The 19,610-nt window shown below is 55.3% G+C and overlaps 1 protein-coding gene across 6 annotated transcripts in view; it reads right to left on the reverse strand.

Annotated features, from left to right (window-relative positions):
• Window positions 1–1,232: 1,232 nt before the first annotated feature.
• The window catches only part of SEC14L1 (SEC14 like lipid binding 1), a 54,542-nt gene continuing 36,164 nt past the window's right edge, over window positions 1,233–19,610 (reverse strand). For 5 of the 6 annotated variants that reach the window (XM_032870512.1, XM_032870510.1, XM_032870509.1 and 2 more), the window contains 13 exons: window positions 18,673–18,801; window positions 17,403–17,637; window positions 15,844–15,953; window positions 14,074–14,263; window positions 12,293–12,381; window positions 11,208–11,278; window positions 10,123–10,294; window positions 9,692–9,826; window positions 7,635–7,769; window positions 5,385–5,636; window positions 4,084–4,262; window positions 3,794–3,895; window positions 1,233–1,758 (listed from right to left, as the gene is read on the reverse strand). In XM_032870512.1, coding sequence (XP_032726403.1) covers window positions 1,743–1,758; window positions 3,794–3,895; window positions 4,084–4,262; window positions 5,385–5,636; window positions 7,635–7,769; window positions 9,692–9,826; window positions 10,123–10,294; window positions 11,208–11,278; window positions 12,293–12,381; window positions 14,074–14,263; window positions 15,844–15,953; window positions 17,403–17,637; window positions 18,673–18,801 — 1,815 coding nt within the window. In that variant the 3' untranslated portion in view covers window positions 1,233–1,742. The remainder of the gene's footprint in view (window positions 1,759–3,793; window positions 3,896–4,083; window positions 4,263–5,384; window positions 5,637–7,634; window positions 7,770–9,691; window positions 9,827–10,122; window positions 10,295–11,207; window positions 11,279–12,292; window positions 12,382–14,073; window positions 14,264–15,843; window positions 15,954–17,402; window positions 17,638–18,672; window positions 18,802–19,610) is intronic. The other variant, XM_032870513.1, reaches the window with a different exon arrangement.

The raw sequence follows: 19,610 nt of genomic DNA on the forward strand, positions 1-19,610 counted from the left end.
CGATTCACTGGGGGGTGGGGGAGCACCTGGGCAGCTCAGTCGGCTGAACGCCTGCCTTCGGCTCAGGTCACGATCCCGGAGTTCCGGGATCAAGTCCTGCGTCAGGCTCCCTACTTGGCCAGGGGTCTGCTTCTCTCTCTGTCTCCCTCTGCCACTGTCCCTCCTTGTGCTCTCTCACTAGCTGTCCCTCAAATAAATAAAATCTTTAAAACGAGATAAAACGGAGTCATTGGTGCGTCATGACATTTTACCGAGATCACCTCTGCCTTGAGCGGAGAGCTGAGAGGCGCCCTACGCTTGTGCTCAGGTACGAAAGGAAGTGATGCGTTTAAGCAGAACTACACATTGGAGGTTCGGCGACCCAGAAGAACACTGTGGCCGTTGTTCAGGACACCCCACTTGTCGCCTCGCTCTGAGACGGCCGAGAGACAGCAGCAGGCCACCCAGGCTCACCCGTTTCTCATGCCATCCCGGTGAGAGCCTGACACTACACCCACTGCCCGGCAGGCGCAGGCCCGAACCGAGGGCCGGCAGAGGCCTCTGCGCCCGAGAGGGGCTGCTGCGCGCCCTGCCCTCCCCCCAGCAACACGCTACGGTGGGAGGCACGCGGGGGCCGCTGCGGTGGGAATGACGCAGGTCACCTCCCTCGGCTGCTGGCAAAGCACAGCTCACGTGCGGCCACGGACGGGCGGCCACATCACGCACCTGCTCCGTCCCCTCCGCCAGCTCCCACACACCCTGACCAGGAAAAGAGACGAAGATGGGGACAGGCCAGCACGGTGTCTATCCCAGGCTGTTCTGGCCTTGCCACCCTACACACAACCAGCAAGCAGCCGGTGACAAGGGGGCCCAGGTTCCGAAGGTCCACACCTGTCCACTTTCTTCTTTCTGAAGCCACGTGATTCGAGGATCCGTGTCCTTACCGAAGAAACAGTGTCTCAGGCAGCCTGCCACAAGCCACGTCTGGCCTCACGGAGTCCAACGAACACTTGTAGGAGCGAGCGAACCGTCGGCTCCGGGTGGCATCTGTGGGTCGGCCGCTCACAGCTGCCATCGGTCTGCAGGGCCGCACACGTGACTGCAAATGGTCCCACACATGCGGGGCTCCACTCTGGAACTGGTAGAACCCAGCACCCTGGATCCAGATCTGTCCTCGACCTCTCCCATCTCCTAAGGTCCCACTCTCCAAAGGATGCTGCCGCGTCATGTCCCACAGGAAGAAAGAGACATGCTCGTCTTTAAACGGTTCACATTTATTATCGATAACAGTAAAAAAATCTTTTAAAGACTATCAGTATTGTATTACCAAAGGTGAGGTAATATGTTTACAAAACATTTACAGAATTTGATATGCAAATAAAGGGTTGAGGAAGAAAAGTGAGTTAAGACACTAGTAACATTGGGGAAACCAAAAGAACCCTTAGTGCGAAGAAAGGCGGAGAGTAAGAAATGCAGGGCCTGGAAGGAGGGGCACCGCCGGGTCCACGTGCCGCGGGCCCCTCTGAGGAGAAGCAGGTGCCGCGTCGCTCATGAGCAACCCTGCCGGCGTCTGCGCAGTGATGTGCTTTGAACTCTTAGAGACGCGTTCGACTCTCTGGGGACAAGACAGGGCCACTTCTGAGTCAACTTAAAACGAACACGTCTTCAGACTGGGGGAGGGAGGGACGGCTGCAACTCAGATAGTTCTACAAACATCCCTGGGCTGAGGTGGCCTGTGGAGGGAAGCGTGTCCTTGGCAGCTGTCAGCAAAACCGCCATCTGAGACACACACACAGAGAGAGAGAGAGAGAGAGAGGGAAGGGACCACCTTCAGGTCCTTATAATTTAGAAGCAGGAAGCACTGTTCGGAAGCAGCACAGGGGCACTACCTAACCCTAATGTGCTTTCTGGAAACAAGGCTTTAGGTGCCGTGCTGAACATATCTTTTCAAAGGGAACAACTCCAGGAAGGCCGGCAACCACGGAGAAGCCCAGTCTTCGTTGTGCGGGCCGCCTCACGGGCCTCACCGCCCAGGCATTCCTCCAGAGCCTGCTGGGGCTCACCCACGGGGCACCCACGCCCTCCACACCCTTGTCCACACCGTGGCCACCCGCCGCAGGCCCCGGGAGCAGATGGGAAGCAACGCGGCCCAGGCTTCCGTGCCTCACACCTGTCGCTAACAGCCACGTGGCTTTGGGCTCGTATCGTTAAAAACACGAACTCTTCCAACACCCACCACCACACATCACATCCTTATCACAAACACTAACCCAACGCAACATCCAGACAGATTCGCAAATGACCTGCTTTTCCCATAAAAAGCTGAAAAAAAACACGGGCCAACACAAGAACACTATGCTTGGGAACTGGGAATCCAAAACAAAACACAAAAGGCAAACCAGCTCATATTCTGATCTGCTTCTATGAAGGCTCCCTTGTAACTAGACCCCACTCTCCACCTGCCATTTCTCACCAACACCCCAGTGACGTCCACCCCACACCCCACCTCCACCCCTGCCACACACGCATGTGTACCCCCCACGCGCTGACACCCACTCCAAAAGCCCCCACTGCCACACTCACACACGTACCCCACACTGCCGCACTCGCCCACCCCACACACGTGCCCCATGCTCTAAGACTCACGCACGTGCCCCCCACTGCCCCACTCACATGCCCCACTCACATTGCCACACTCACACACAAACCCACTGGCACACTCACACGTGCATCCCCCATTGCCACACCCACCCCCCACGCCTGCACGTGCAGACACAGCCCCGCAAGCCGGCGGTTTCCGTCTATGCGGGGGGGGGGGTCCCCGTCAGCCCCTCGCTCTCCTGAGGCGGCCGCGCAGCGAGAACACTCATCAGCTCAGACGAACACTGGACAACTTTGAACGGCAAACACGACTGAGTCTCCAAAACAGCCTCCTAGTGACTAGGAAAACCACGTGGGCCCTGATGCTATTGAGCCAAGAGAAGGCAGAGGGCACGCAAGTCTCGAGTGAGCTTAGAATTAGCATTTGCAGGTAAGAACGACACCAGAAGGAAAAGGGAAAGGATCCCTGATGCGCGAGTTCACCTACAGAAAAATCCTGCTCTGAAAGTACCAAAAAGATGTGGAAAGGAGGAAAGAGAAGCTGTTTAATGGTGGCGGTGCTCTCCTGCTGCTGTGGGGGCCCCCGAGAGCCCCGGGCCCCACCCGCACCCACCACAGGACAGCAGGTCACCTGCCCAGGGGACCCGAGTGGGCTGCTCCCACAGGCTGTCCCCGAGCGCTCCCCATGGGAACAGCGCTGCTCGGAGGACAGGGGCCTGGTGGGCAGCCCCCTGAGCCGCGGGCCGTGCCAGGGACAGCAGGCGGCAACACCGTGACGTGGTGCGGGGACAGGCCAGCAGTTCCTGCTCCGTGTAGGAAGGAGGGCCACCGCCGGAGGATGGACGGATGGTGTAGCAATTCATCCGCTAAAGGACAGGGTGTGGAGGTGGCTGGAAACATTTTTTGCACCAACATTTGAGACGAAGTCAACCTCTTAATTGTATACAAACTACTTTGCTTTCGAAAGAGCCCTTGTGCTCTGGTTTGCTTTTGCGCACACTGTGTACAAAATCTATGGCTAAAGACTGCGAGTTAAAACGACCCGTCGAGACGGTCTGGGCTCAAGGCCTACGCCTCCATCTGGAGAGCTATCTGCTACCTAGAGGGTGGAGTCTGCACAGTGTGGCCGCCGGGCGGGTGGCGGGGAGCGGCGGGCTGTCCGAGGAGGCGCGCTGTCCCCTCCGCGCCCTGGGCACGGGCGCCGCGGCACTACCTGGAAATCATGGAGCTGGACTGGGACTGGCTGGAGGAGGTGGTGGCAGCGCTCAGCTGGGAGAACCCGCTGTGGCTGGACTCCAGGCTGGTCATAGAGCCTCTGCAGACGGCACAGGGAGGGGAGAGGCGTGAGGACGCCACGGGAGGCTGCCCCGCTTGACACCCCCAGCACTCACACGGCAGGCTCTCCCGGAACCGCGGCTCCCTGCCGGCTTGGCCCACGGGTCCCCCGAGCCCCCACCCCCCAACCCCCTGTGCTGCTGCGGGCCGGGGGCGGGGAGCCCGTACCGGAAGTCCTCGGAGCCGATCACCTCGGTGTAGTACATCACTTTGCACTTGTGCGACGACACCTGCAGGGAGGCCAGCACGTCGTCCACCCGCGGCAGGTTGGTGGCGGCACACGCAGGCATGCTGTGGAACCTCCACTGCAGGATGTAGAAGCCCGGCCACCTGGTCACGTGCGAGCCCTGGAACAAGTGGGGTGGTGCCGGCTGAGAACTCCCTCTGAGACCCCGCCTGGCCCCAAGCCCCAGCGCGCACCGCCCGCAGCCCTCCCCGAGCACGAGCGCGCTGGATGCAGCAGGCCGGCCGGCCCAGTGGCTGGAGAGTCGACTACGCGCTCCTGGGCTGGTTCCACTCGGGGTCCGCGGGCCCTGCAGCCAGGCCCCTCCCAGGTGCCACGTGGCCTCTGGGAGGGACTCTCGGCGCCTGTCCGCCCCCAGGACTTGCAGCTTCCGGGGAAGAAAAGCTGCCACAGAAGCAGGTGGCTGGTGGGATGGGATGAGGAAGCGTGGGCGGGGACCCCTCATCCAGCCTTCAGAGGCTCCAAACAGATCATCTGACCCGGCAGTGCTCTCTCAGACCTGCTTCCGATGCTCTTACTACAGCATTCTGGCTAACAGAATGCAATCTAGGGCAGAATGTCAACCTCTGAAAATTATCTTCTTCACTAATTCTAGAGCTTAAACTGTTTATTATTTTTAAAACCCAATAAAATACTCTCTTTTCCTCTACTTCTCGGCCCCCCCACCACTAACAGGCTCCTCCCTGAGAACTGTAAAGGCGGCAGAATTACGCATCTATCACACAGGCCACAGCACCTGAGAACCACCGCTCTTCGCATAAGGACTCAACATGACCGGCCACGATATGAAGAATGAGCTGGCAGAGCATTTCTAAACGAACGCGAGGGCTCAGTGACGACAGCTAATAGCTCCCCCAGCACATGCTGGTCTCCCTGCTGTTTAGGGTGACTGTCCTCTCGGGGAAGGCTGGATCCCAGCTGTCCACGGGCACAGAATGCCTTTCCCTGCCTTCCATGTCGCTTCTGTGAAACTAACTTCCAAGAAAACTCAGGCACTTGAGCTAAAAGTCATGAATTCATCCCAGAACCCTTGCTCGGGTTTGAGCTCCCTGTCTTCGGAGCCTCCCCGGGCTTCCCGGGTCATTCTGACCGTAACGAGCACTGGACACAGCCACGGGCGCTCCCGCAGACGGACAGCGCCAGCCACGCAGGACAGCAAGGCGGCAGCAGACCACTCCCTTTAGAAGACAAAACCCCGAGCTGTGGAGGGCCTTGGACGGCCCACCTGCACGCTCTCCCCTTCTCTGCAGATCAGAGGCGACTCCACCATGCTGTAGTCGCGGCCCAACTGCCAGACTCGGTCTATCAGCTGCACGTTGTTCCCTCCGGGGGAAGTGATGCTGTGTGCCCCCAGGGAGTCCTTCTTGGGGGGCTGGGGCGACCTCTTGGAGTGGTAGATGTTGAAGACGATGTCTCCTTTGCACACGTCAAAATCCCAAGTGATCACTGAAGAGGCATCCACGATCTGAATGAGAATCTGGAAGCAGAGAGTGCGTTCAGCAGGAGCCCCCGGGCCCCGGGCCGACACAGTGGCAGCCTCGTCTCTGCGGGGAGCTTCTGGGCCCTGCCGTGTGTGTCGCAGGAGGGAGGGAGGCCTGTCCCGTCAGCCCACCCACCCTTCCGCCTCCAGCTTCTCCTGCTCTCCCTCCTCCCGGCCCTCCTGCTCCATGTCACAGGCCGAGCTCCGCGCCCCCCCTCAGCTGCACCCGCAGCCCAGACTCCCCACTGCACGACCCTTAGCACCGACATGCCGGCTCCCGGCCGTAGAAATGCCAGAACAACACAGAGCAGAAGTGACTCAAGGTGGTTCAGAAGTGGTTCCATGGACTGTTCTAGGCTGGCGAGCACGAGGACGTCCCAGAGAAGGTGGGAGCTGAGTCAAGGGCACGTGGAGGGACAGAAGGGAGCGCTCCAGGCAGGGGCGGGGGACGACTCACAGGAACAGTGGCAGCCAGGGCCCGCCAAGTGGCCTGCGGCAGGGGAGGGCCGTGGGGACTGAGCGCCCGCCTCAAACGGGAACCTCCTCACGGCGCCCCGGCAAGGTTCCCGGCAGGGACTGGTCCGAGTCAGACCTGAGCGTGTTACCGGGGGCGCAATGGGAGAACCGAGCGCGGTGGCGAGAGCTCAGGCGGCGGCGCCCCCTCCTCCCGGGGCGACCCGGCTGGCGCTTCGCCCGTCAGGCCGACCCCGCGATTCCACCACTGCAGCTTCTCAGCACACAGCCACCCCCGGGATCTCCCTAAACAGCAGATTCCACGGGGCACGACAGTTCTGTCTGGGCAACGCAACCGTCCTTCCGCGGCACAACAGCTGCCCCGGGGCCAAGCTCTCCCCAGACGCGGCCCCCTCTGCGGACAGGCCCCCCCACCTTCACCGCGGGGACACGGAGTTCAGCCCTTATTTCCTGGCTCTTATGGCCTTCACTTGTGTTTTACTTAACCCCCAGGGCAGGGCTTAGCATTCCGAAGTAGAAAACTTCCACCTGCCACATGCCCCGCGACGCACGAGAACCGTCCCCGCCAGGGAGCTCCCTACCACAGACCACAGACCACAGACCACAGACGAGAGCGAGATACCTGAGACCAAGAAGAACTCGGCCCGCACCAGGCCTCTGAATACGGAATTACCAGAAATAATCCTCAAGACACAGCCATGAAAAATCCGAGACGTCCCCACTGAACCCACACGCGCGGCAGACCAGATCTGCCCCTGCCCGTTCGAACACGGCAACCGCAGCCACCTGCGCCACAAGCGGCCACGCCGGGACACACGCCAGCAAGGACGGATGGCAGGTGGCAGTAAGGGGTCGGCTGGAGCGCACGGCCCCGGCGCTGAGCCCTGGCTCCGTGCCCCGCGCCGCCGTCCGGAGCAACCACCCCCCAGGCACAAACGGCGCCGCCCAGAGCTCGGGAAAGCCCACTCGGTCGTGAGCCTCAGAGCCCAGACTGCCCGCCACATCACAGGACACACAGCGTCAGCAGCACACGGCAGTCCCCTCGCTTCCTCCCCTAACGTGACTGTAAGAAGGGAAAACAGAAAAGTGCTACTTTCTCCGGATCCTCTCGACTTACAAAAACGGGCAAATTCTTCCACGAACAGAAATAACCGAAGCGCGGTCATGAAGAGACAGACACGGAAACGAGCCCTGCAGTCGTTAGATGACCTCAGGCGCAGAGTCCGCGTCCCACAGGGAAGCCTCCCACCAGCCACCTGCCCCGCGCCGGCGCGTCCCTGGCAGAGCAGAGGTCAGGAGGCCTCGCCGCCTTCTGGGCGCAGGTCCCTCGAGAGACGCTTGTCCCTCAACGCACACTTTCACCCCAACTAAAGCTTTGGGGAAAAAAAAAAAACCCTAAAGGCCAAGACCAGAAAAAGCATTTGATGCTTCCTAAGGCACTCCTGCTGGGAAGATGCGCTGAGGAAGGTCCCTGGGGAGATGGGGTTCCTGCCACCCAGGCCCGCGGCGCGGACGGCGCACCTCGTGGGGGGCTCCTTTGAAGACGCTTGCAGACTGGTAGATGGTCTCGGTCCAGAGCCGGAGGTCCTCGTTCTCCAGCTCCTCCGCAGTCCTGTACAGAGACTTGGGGACCAGTCCGCCCTCGGGCACCTCACACTGCAAACACAAACACAGCAGTGAACACTGTGCACACGGAAGGGGCCCTCTGAGAACCAACGCTCCGTGGCGGGCCACGTCCCGGCAGGCGCAATGACCCTGGCCGCTTGGGAATGGAACACGCCAGCACCATCCTAATGCTGGCCGCAGGACTGAGCAACGTAACTTTTTAAAACCTCTTAGATCTACGTGTATAGGCTGATGCTAATTTCCCAGAAAATTTACACTACTATGTTAGAGGTACGGGACTCCGTTACTAATGCTGCTTCGTGGAAGAATGACAAGCAGTTACACGGCACTGTAAAGAGAAAACACGATGCTAAGAAATGTTTTGTTCTCGGGGCGCCTGGGTGGCTCAGTGGGTTAAGCCTCTGCCTTCGACTCAGGTCATGATCTCAGGATCCCGGGATTGAGCCCCGCATCAAGCTCTCTGCTCAGCAGGGGGCCTGCTTTCCCCTCTCTCTCTGCCTGCCTCTCTGCCTACTTGTGATCTCTGTCAAATAAATAAATAAAATCTTAAAAAAAAAAGTTTTATTCTCAGCAACTACAGGCAAGTTTTATTATAAACTATGACAGTTAATATATAATCAACAATGAAAGCTTTGTTGTCTAACCCAAGTCGGATCAGTCCACAACGCGAGACAGAAAGTAATTAAGGAGAGCCCCTTCTCAGTCCGCCTGCAATGGGCTAGGTTAATTAGAATCTATATACTTCACACATTTCCTAGCTGACCTTGACCTAGTGACTCAACACTGAGGTTCAGAGAACCCCAGCACCTCCTACGCGATCAGCCTGGGAGGTGGTGAGCCAGAGGCAGCCTCTGTTCGACGGACCCAGCAGGGAGCGCAGGAGAGCCTGGACCCATGGATGGAGGAGGACGACTCTCACCGTGGGGAGCACGTCACGGTCGGTCCGGCGTGCCGTTGAGTGAGGTCTCCCTCTGCTCCAGCTCACCGTCAGAAGGATCAGCCACTTCTGGACTGTTCCTAGCGTGAGTCGTCTGGGGGGGTCTCCCCACAGCTGACCTCCCAGGTTAATCTTCGGGCCTCGATCAGGGAGGGTCCTGAGGCTCCCCCGCCCCTCGCACCGCGCTGTGCTGATGTCTGCCATTCCTGACGCGGGACCGAGGCCCCGAGAGCTGAATCCCGCTGCTGTCCAAACTCCTCTAACCAGCCCAAAGACTCCCCTGAAAACTCGGTTTGTTAGCTAAATACGCGTATCCGAGCTAGTCTGTACACCTCTCAAAAGGACAATTTATTTTCCATAGGCTGATAGAGATCCTTTCTCTAAGGACAACCAGACTCCCCTCTGGCTTTAGCTGTCAACAGAGGAAGCCACCTGGGCCTCTGCAGCCTTCGGTCTCCCTCACCCTCACGGGAGCCGGGCACGCCCCGGGGGCTACGGTGCTCCAGGACCCCTCATCACAGTCCAGGGCAGAGAGGCGGATGTGGCCGCCCGAGAGCCTAGCCACGCTGTGAATCAAAGCCCCCTGATGACAGAATTCGTTCTCTTAACGTGTCCCCTTCAAAATGTCACCCTTATTTAATGTCAAGGGGGCGACCTGGCAGAACCACTTGGAGCTTTTCAAAGTGTTTTTATAAAACGCACGGCTCCTCAGAACAGTTCTATGACTCTGAGCTGCACAGAACTGAGCAAATAAAGGTGCAACTACATCAGGCTCTAAAACAAATTCTCATTACATTTAACAATGGAGAAATACACATGTTGCCAACAATTACCAAAACGGGTCTGTATGGTTTAGCCCTGGGTCAGAGAAATGTCAGCCAAATAAAGGAAAAGAAAACAGAACGAAAAACAATAACCCAAACTGAAAGTCTGAAATTCGTTTATACCAACCAACACGCACCCTTCCCGCCCCCGTGAAGCAGCCAAACGCAGGGCGGCCTGCCTCGACACATACCATGCACTCCCCGCTCAGGAAATCCGGAATGATCTCTTTATCGATGTAGTCCAGCAGGCCCCCGGGACCCTGGTAGTCATTTCCTGCATAAATCAGGAATTTCCTTCTGGTGTTGTCATCAATGAATGGACTAACCTGCAGGTAATGAGAGAAGACCAGGCAGTCATTTCGCTTTGCTGTGCCATTTCCAAAGATTAGAATTACCTGTGACAGCATGAGTGGGCGCGGGCAGGGAGCCTGACACACTTTTTCCGTAACGTCTATTTGCGTAACCAAAGGACTCTCAGGAGCTCTGCGGTTGGCGAGGGCCTGTTTGTTTCCACATTTGCTATTTCCTGACTAGCTAAGACGAACAGACACAGGGACAGGAAAGCCAGCCCAGGCGCCTCGTAAGTGGCTCCCGGCTTCGGCAGCGGCGCGGCCACACCCACCAGCGTCCAGAGGACCGGGAAGACGCGGGGGGCGCGCAGGATGAGGAGGCGGCCGAGCGTCTCGGGGTAGTTGGCCTCCACCACCTCTATGATGCGCAGCAGGGCCTTGACGCCGGGTCTCCACAGGTGGCGCATGTTGAGCCCCTCCAGGTCCACCAGGCAGGTCCACGAGCTGCGGGGGTGCAGACGTGTGAGCCACGCACTAGACACGCACGCCTGCAAGCCACGTCCTAAGTGATCTTCTTGACAGTACGAAACCGCCATTTAGAGCCGTTTCCAAAACCAGACCAGTTTCTAAAACGTCAAGCGCCAGGAACTGCGCTTCCAGCCCCTGGCCCGCAGCGCACGGACCTGTGGGGGAGCCCCGGCCCGGAGCAGCAGCAGCTCAGCGGCTCGCTGACAGAGAGGAACCCCAGTCGGACCCGCGCGCGACCCCACAGACAAGGCGCCCGATGCGCTGGGCCTGACTGGCCGGGCCACCTCGACAGACCGAGCGGGGCACGAGTCTGGCTTCTGATGCCCGGAGTGCCCGAAGCGCCAGCAGCTCCCCCGGCAGACACGACGTACTGGGGCTGACGCTGCAGCCCGGACTGGACCCTCGAGACTCCCTCCTGCCAGGCGGCGCTGCCCTCCCAGGCCCCCGCTGGGCCTTCCTATGTCCACCCCCGCCCCACCGCACGTCTCCTAAACAGTTCACCGTAGCGACAAGTACGGCTCAGAACTGCAAAATAACATCTTTGCAGCCCTGCAGCTACGACAGACAAAGCCGACCTGTGCCCGGGGCTCCCGAGGACCCGCGGACTAACCGGACAGGCCGACCCACTCAGACTGAGGGGACAGCAGTGCCTCACTCAGGGGTACAGATACCAAAATCCAGCACCTACCCCTCCCAAACGACCCAACTGCATGTACGGCTTTCGGTCTTCTACCTTCTGGAATACTGCAGAAAACGGAAAGCTATTTAGACTTGGTTCTAGAAATCTAAAAGCCTAAAAGTCAAACCAGATTTTGGCCCCAAAAGTCAAGTAGAGATATTTACCCCACATTCTCAATAAGCTGGAAGGGAAAACAAAATCAACATCTACCTGATAGGTCGACCGAAGACTTTTGTATTTTCTTCACACCGTCTCAGCCCTTCTTCGTTTATGGAAAGAACCTGTGTGTGCAATGGCCACAAAAGCCCACGATTGGTCTAAGTAACGGCACTGCGTCAAGCTATGAAACAAAGTGACAATCACACAGCCCACTGAGCAGAGAGCCCGATGCGGGGCTCGATCCCAGGACCCTGGGACCATGGGCTGAGCCGAAGGCAGACACTTAACCCACTGAGCCACCCAGGCCCCCTCATCTGTTTGGTTTTTAATTTAAGCACATCCTTCCCTTCGTAACTGTCCACACTGCAGAGGCTGAAATGGAGGGGGGAGCCTGGAGTTCGGGGGGCAGGAAGGAAGCATTTATAATCGTCCAGGTAAGAGATGTGAAGACGTGCGAGTAAGGCAGTGCCAGGCAAACACTACTATGAAGAGGCCTGACCTGAGAGAGCTCAAGAGGAGAGGGGAGGGGTGGGACCACGCCAGCGAAACAAGAGGACCCAAAACTGGTCCCCACGAAGTCATCTTGAGGGGCTATACAGATTTTTTTGTTGACGCTTCCCTATGAAAAACATTTTTATAATTTCCGTGCCCTCTTTTGAAATTTTAAAAATATATTAACAGAGTGGCCTGTTTTTAAATGGGAGTTTTATGTTTTAATTATCATTGCTTTGAAAACATACAGTTTTTACAATTTTTATTACATCAGTCACCGCACAGTTCTTGATTAGTTTTTGATGTGCTGTTCCATGGTTCACGGCCTAACGGCCTAACGCCCGGTGCTCCATGCAGCCCGCGCCCTCCTTAATACCCATCACCGGGCTCACCCATCCCCACAGCCCCCCCCCCCCCTGAAACCCCATTTGCTTCCCAGAGTTCACAGTCTCTCGTAGTTCACCTCCCCCTGTGACTCCCCCCTTCGTTCCCCCCTCTCGTCTCCTACTGTCCTCCACGCTATTCCTCATGCTCCACAGATAAGTGACTGGCCTAATGACAAACGCTCTCCACGTGAGACCACGGTGAGGTCACCGCGCTGCTGACAAAGGGAGGGGGCGGTGACCTCCCCAGGAGGCACTTACGTATCGCAGCAGAGCCTCCTCCCCGAGGGCTCGCACCAGGCCCTTGGTGTCCATCTGCCCCAGCCGGAGCACGTACAGCGGCCGCCCGTCTGCAGGAGGGGAGGGCAAGGGAGATCAGCCGCGTTCCTGAAGAGAAGCGGACGGTGCCACCCTAGGGGCCTTAACAAGGAGCGCGCTTTCCCGCTCAGAAGCCGCGCTGGCTGTGTGTGGACAGGAGCTCCCCCCAGCCGCTGCCCCTGTGCCCAGGATAAGACACACCAGTCACATCTCAGTCTCTCATCGGGGTCGCCGCTAGGCCTCCTCACTTCAACCACCAGGGGGCGGAGCAGAGCTGACTTTTGGTGGCGGGGTGGGGGGACACCTCAGAACATCCACAGAAACTTTTTTTGTGTGATTTTTTTCTGTGATTATGGAGTATTTTAAAATTGTTTCTTAGAAAAAAAACACCTTTTTTTTTTTTTTCATTTCACGAGTTAACAAAACGTTAACGTCTAGATCTTTTTAAAAGCCAGCGTCCCGACTCCCACCCACAGGATCAGGATAAATGAGGACTTCCAGGACATTTTTAAATCCGCCCCAAGCAGCACACGTTGGCTCTACGTGTTTATAGCCCGGAGGTGTAGCACATGGAACCCGAGAGGAACCTCCCTCACTATACAAATGCCCTGTCTTCACCGGCTAGCGACACAGAGGGAGAAAGATCTCGGTGGCCACAGTGTCCCCTGGAGTCCGCAGAGTCTCTAGAGCCTGGACTCCCGACACTCGGTGCCACAGGGGACCGGCAGAAAGGCAAGGAACGGAATCTGCTACTGACAAGCCACTGAGACTTGTCTTCTGATACTGGAGGGTCAGCCCTGTCATCTTGACAAAGAAGTTCAAATTTTCCTTGTATTTATCACCTGGCCTGGGTCTAGATCTGTTCTACTGAAAACAAAAAAGGTCTTTGTGCTCCTAAATCTTGTTGAAAGGAAGATTTATAAAAGGTGTTTCCCATATTTATAAAATACCTTTGTTAATGTTTCACTACCAAACTTTAATCTTTGAAGTGTGGGCAAGTAGAATAAACGTATGTTGCTAGGAAAAACAAAGAGCTACAATTAATCTGGAAAAGTACAGAAGATGAGGTCCGGAAAACAGACAAATCCGAGCAGCTCTGTTTTGGAAGAATCTGCTGGGGTCGGGCCAGGGCCACCCTCGTGTCTGCTCTACACCCACGATTCCGTTCTGTCCACGGTCCAGCTCCGAACCAGCAAAGAGTGAGCATGACTCTGGCAAACGCCGGCTCTCCTGCAAGGCGCGCTACGGAGAGCGATCCAAGAGAACTGCGCCCGGCTTAACCCACCCTTCGTTTGGGGGCGTCACTGCCTCGACTTGTGTTTTACTTCCTGCCCAAAACGCAGCTGAAGTTCCTCACTGTTTTGATAGAGAAAACCTGGTACATGTTGTCCTAGATCTTGTAGGGATTGCAGTTGAGGAACGTTCCTTTACTAGCACTGTGCTCCTGAAAACACTGCCCTCCAGCATGCCGGTTTTTTAATGAGTCAAAACAAAGTCTCTGTGACCAAGAGAGGAGGTGAAGAAACTTGGTGGCCAAGGGGCCACGAGCCGAGGGAAGGAGCAGACAGCCCGCCCCTGCTGCTCTATGGGGGGCTTCGGGGGGCTTCCGAGGGGGCGGGGTGGAGGGGGCTAGACGTATGGATGGACCCCACTCTGTTCCCGGGAGGGGCCCCTTCGACCGCACGCAGTGCGGCCTCGAAGCGTGTCCAGGACGCCCAGCCCACCTTTGTCGTGGTGGTGCCAGCCCCCCGCATAGTAGTCCTGCAGGACCTGCGGGGGGCTCCAGGTCTCCAGAATGTAGTCCACCTGGTGCTGCTTTCGCCAAGTCAAGGACTGACACAGGATCTCTCTGGCTTTGTCGATATTGAAGTCCCGGGCGCGTAGGAACCGAAGAATATGCTCGTCTTTTGGGATCTAGTGAGAGGAAAAGATGTTTCTAAGCAATGCTAAAAGTTGCTAAGGGGAAAAAAAAAAAAACCAAGTTACTAAGGAAATAACACTCTAAAACTCACTTTTCACCACAGGGAGCTGCATTATCACGCTACTTAAAATGAACCGTTACTAGAGAAAACCTTCCTCAATGCTTTAGAAAATCGGTATCGTTAATTGGAATAATCTTTATCGTGGCCCATCTCCGTTTCAGCCAAGTAGAGCAAAGGCATAAATAATTCGTTAAACATCAGATGCTTCAATCCACAGGACTGACTGAGGGTTACGAGCCGGGTGCGCTTCTCCGCACTTCCAGGCCACTAGAACAAGTGTGACAATACGCAAGCGCTGACTGTGGTCGGGCTGGGGACATTCGTAACACACTCCTCCTCTAAAGTCTGCTACCGCGTAAGGTGACCAAAACCATGTCGGGGTCTCCTCTGGCCTGGCTGTCTTCCTCTGCGGCCACGCGCTCGCCGCTGGTCCACAGGGCACAGGAGGGCGGCGGGAGGGGAGCCTGCCAATGACCGCACTGCTGGGAGAGCACGAGGCACGGAGATGGCGCCCAGGCCCGGCTTCAGAGCCTCACCCCAGTGCTCACTCGCCTCAGGCAAGTGACTTCACTGCTCCGTGCCTCAGTTCCCTCCTATGACAGAAACGCCACCACCTCAGGGAGGACCTCATCGAGATCGTGAGAGCGCCTGGGCCAGGGTGAGCACACCACAACTGACAGCCGTGACGACAGTTGCTGTGGTCTCGACAAGGGACACTGAACAGTCCTCAGAACGTGGCTCTTGTAACTGGGGCTGACGGCTGACGGAAGTCGAGCGCGGGCCCACTCCGTGCAACCCCAGCTTCCCTTCACTAAGTAACGCCAGCACCCAGCCGGACACGCCAGTCTGCCTGTGCTCGCCACCGGCCCCCTATCGGTATGAAGCTAGTTAGAAAAACCGGATTTCTGAACAAGGCTAAAATTCTACCAAAAACCTCAAAATGAAAGCTCAAACACTTCTGGTCTTGGAACCATCTGTGAGATCCTTCCAAAGCTTCTGAAAATTAAACCATCTGAATCCTTGGGGGCACCTGGATGGCTCAGTCGGTTGAGTGTCCGGCTCTTGGTTTCAGCTCAGGTTGTGATCTCAGGGTTGCGGGATGGAGTCCCAGGTTGCGCTCCTCACTCAGTGGGGAGTCTGCTGGGTATTCTCTCCCTCTTCTTCTCCCTCTATCCCTCCCCCCACTCTATCTAAAATAAATAAATAAATAACCTTTTAAAAACCTGAATATTTGGAATATAATATTGCCTTGTAACTTGACCTGCAATTATTCTTAAGGGAGACCCTCCTCTGGTAAGCCTCGAAAAGCACAGCTGACCGTACACAGCGGGGCATCTCAGCTCGCCAGGAGAGACTCGGAAGCCACACCCAGAAATACAGCTCCCCTGACACTGGGACTGAGAGGGACATCCCCAGCTACGGCAATTGGGAACATGTACTCTATGAAACTACAAGCAGGACCAGGTCCAGAGCAACAAAGACAGCACCGTGCACAGGGGTGTGGGTTCTCACTTTGCCCTTGTGGGTCTCCTGGAGCCACTGGCGAAGCCGGATCAGGCAGCTCTCCTGTAGGGGGGTCAAATCACCCAGGTACCTCTTGATGTAGTCCGCGTCCAGTTTGTCTGCAACAGAAGTTACAGGACAACATTTACACAGAGAACACTGGAACGTGAAGGCTTCCAAACTGGTCCTGCTCAGCAAAGTGGTTCCTTGAGTCGCGGAACTCAACAACACCCCAGGGGCCGCAGAGCCAAGCCGGAACCCTGGAGACCCTCGCTGAGAGTCTGTAAGATCAAATCACTGACCGAGCCCCGGGTCCAGCTAGTGATTCGGTTACATTCCCTGATCACTGCGTGGTCAACTCTATTTGCAAAATTGCAACACTACTCACGACAGGAGAAAATCTGTAACAGATGATGAGTGACTATTTTAATTCAAACTTATATAAAGAAGACCTACGTGACATAAAACTATGAAATAAACCAAGCATGTAGACTTAAACCTATTCTGAAAAGAGCTACTGCGCTCAAGAATACAAGAGGGGCACCTGGGGGGCTCAGTGGGCTAAAGCCTCTGCCTTTAGCTCGGGTCATGATCTCAGGGTCCTGGGATCGAGTCCCGAGTCAGGCTCTGCTCAGCGGGGAGCCTGCTTTCCCCTCTCTCTCTGCCTGCCTCTCTGCCTACTTGTGATCTCTACCTGTCAAATAAATAAATAAAATAAAATTAAAAAAAAAGTGTTTAAAAAAAAAAAAAGAATACAAGAAATCTTCTTCATGACGGGGTACCTAAAATACAGCAAATGCTCACGAGGTGGAAAAATAAAACGTGTCCCCAAACCAATTTAAGTCTCCGCCACCTGCGACCTACTGAATGGCAAACAAATCGCACAGTTTTGCTACAGAGAAGAAAGTGTGGGAAGAGAAACCAATACTTCAACAAAACTTAGGAGTGGTAGAATTTTCTTGGGTGGTTTCACAGTGGGCATCACTCTGAGAAATAAACAGGTGTGTGCGCGTGCGCGTGTTGTGTGTGTGCACACGTGTTTAGCACAGCACACCGGCTACATGCAGACCCCAGAGCCAGCCACCTCCGCTCAGTCCCAGTGCCACCACCCGCTGGCTGTGTGACTCCGTGCAAGTTACTCAGCTCCTCTGGGCCTCAGGTCACTCATGCAGAAAATGAGGGTAATAAGCACTTTGTAGTAAGACGGAACCACGGTCGAGTGAGTAAATTTTCATTAAGTGCTGACAACAGGGCCTAGCACAGAGTGTAAGGTGTTTGATGGTGATACAGCTGTGAAAAGGATCAGTTGCTACCTTTCACTCATTAAGATGCCCTGAAAATAAACACATTTCCTGGTATCAAGAAAAGAATAACTTGATATAACCCTTCCTGCCCATTAAAAAACATTAAATGTTTCTTCATTCTAGGAAAAAAATAAAAGGTGGCAAAGGGACAGTAATTATCTCCATGCGTCCTCAGGAAACAGGCATGGGTGGAGGAAGCAGAGGGGAAAGGACTCCGCGGAGTCCCCTGGTCTGGCTCGCGGGACGACCCTCTCTCTAACGCACCATCCGGGGTCCCCGCCGCGGGCTCCGGCGGCCCGCTGGGGCTGCTGAGGGCCTCGCTACCCGGCCCCTCCGCCTGGGCAGCGTCTGGAACCACAATAGCCAAGGACGCTGCCTGCTTCTTGCACAACGAGGAGGCCTCTGAGGACGGGGCAATGGAAGGGGGAGTCCAGCGGGGCACGAACGTTATGCCTTCTTCTTCCAGCTGACGAAGATAGTATTCGATGATTTCTTTTCCCTTTAAAACAAAACCAATTTTAAGGTTAGCGTATATTCAACATTCAAATCTTTCATCTCCCGCAGGTTTTTAAAACACTAATAAAAACTGAATTGCTACAGAATAAATCTATAAAAAGAAAGGTGAAATGCCTTTGTGTTTTTTGTTTTTCTAATTGTTTTACTTCCTCTTCTCCAAAGGTCTAGGAAATCATATCTAAAAAGAAAGAATTTCTTTTTAGGACGAGTTAGAAGCACTGATTTATCAAACTTGTACTCAGCGTATGCTTTGTGTCTCCATCCAAATTCGAACACCTTGAGAAGAAAGCAGGCCTTCCAGAAGCTCTCAGAACCCCACATGGATACACTTCACAACCACATTCCACACACTGAGCAGCGGGATAAAAATGAGAAGGAAATGGGGGTGCCTGGGTGGCCCAGTCGGTTAAGTATCCGACTCTTGATTTTAGCTCAGGTCATGGTCTCAGGGTTGTGAGTTCAAGCCCCACATCAGGCTTCGGGCTCAGCGGGGAGCCTGCTTGAGATTCTCTTTCCTTCTCCCTCTGCACCTTCCAACTGCGCTCACGCACTCCCCCCACCCAATCAAATAAATAAATCTTAAAAAAAAAAAAATGAGAAGGAAAGTTTTTCCACAGATAATAATAATCCAATGGCTGGGGGCCCCCAGGAGATCCCCGGCAAGCGTCTCCTCGAGCAGTGTCTCCTGCCCACAGACCTGAAGGTGGCAGCTGGGGGTGCTGTCCGCCGGCAGCTCCCACCTCACCCAGCCCGCCCCAACCTGCCAGTGATTCTAAGCAGGGAGCCACGGCCAGTGGCCACAGGCTCCTTGACTCCACTGGCTGCCAGCATCATCCGAGCCCCGATCCTACCCTACAGCGCCCTGGAACACGAGGCTCGAGGAAAAGCCAAGTACTTCCTTGTCTTGAAACGGCGGGGATCCCTGAACGCCCATTCCAGCCTTCTGAAAGCACTGCCAGCTCGGAGCACCTCAGAGGCTCTTGCCTCCGCTTTCCATAAAATCCCAATGTGGACTCACTTTTTTAATGTTGCTGGTGTACTGTTTCATTGCAATTTTTTCCACTGTACTTTCAAAACCAAAGAAAGATTTAATATCTAAACTTGCAGACTGTTCAAAACAAGTCCAATCTTCATTTTCAGGGTGAACCTGTAGATAAATGAGAGATATTCCCATTAACTATGCTGACAACTGACAAGGTCATTTGCTCTTCAATCAACTGGTAACCAAAAGAAAACATTTTATTTGACCAACAATGTTATTATCATGAAAGCACTAGATGAAAAAATGTACAGAAAGGTTCAAAATCATGAAAAGACTTAAATAATATTTCTGAAGTACTTTAAAAAATTTCTTAAAATGACTGTTCAAAGGAGAGCTTCAGGGGTGCCTGGGTGGCTCAGTGGGTTAAAGCGTCTGTCTTTGGCTCAGGTCATGATCTCAGGGTCCTGGGATCGAGCCCTGCATTGAGCTCTCTGCTCAGCAGGGAGCCTGCTTCCCACCCACCCCTGCCGCCTCCTTGTGATCTCTGTCAAATAAATAAATAAAATCTTAAAAAAAAAAAAAAAAAAAAAGGAGAGCTTCCTTTTCATTCTTGGTTCACCCGTCACCGTATTTACCGAGCAGCATTCTCCATCATAAACAAATCAAAGATCCCAGCCTTATGAAGCTGACGGTGTGGACGGGGAGAATGGCAATTAGCCGTAAACGTAAGAGGTAAGAAATTCTGTCATTGTTGGAAGACAAGTGCCAAGGGAGAAAGGAACAGTGGTGGAGCAGGCTAAAAGGACCAGGGCGTGTAGGGGTGGGGGGTGGGGCACAGGGAGGCAGCAGAATTCTACAGGGTGTTCAGACTGGCTTCATCCAGAAGGGCAGACAGAGCACAGACTGAAGGAGGTGGGGGTGGGAGTCAAGCAGAGACCCGGGGCAGAGTGCTCCCAGCAGAGGGCGCGCTTGCA

Source organism: Lontra canadensis, unplaced genomic scaffold (assembly GCF_010015895.1).
Source record: "Lontra canadensis isolate GAN:19392208 unplaced genomic scaffold, GSC_riverotter_1.0 scaffold41, whole genome shotgun sequence".
Classification (NCBI taxonomy): Eukaryota; Metazoa; Chordata; class Mammalia; order Carnivora; family Mustelidae; genus Lontra; species Lontra canadensis.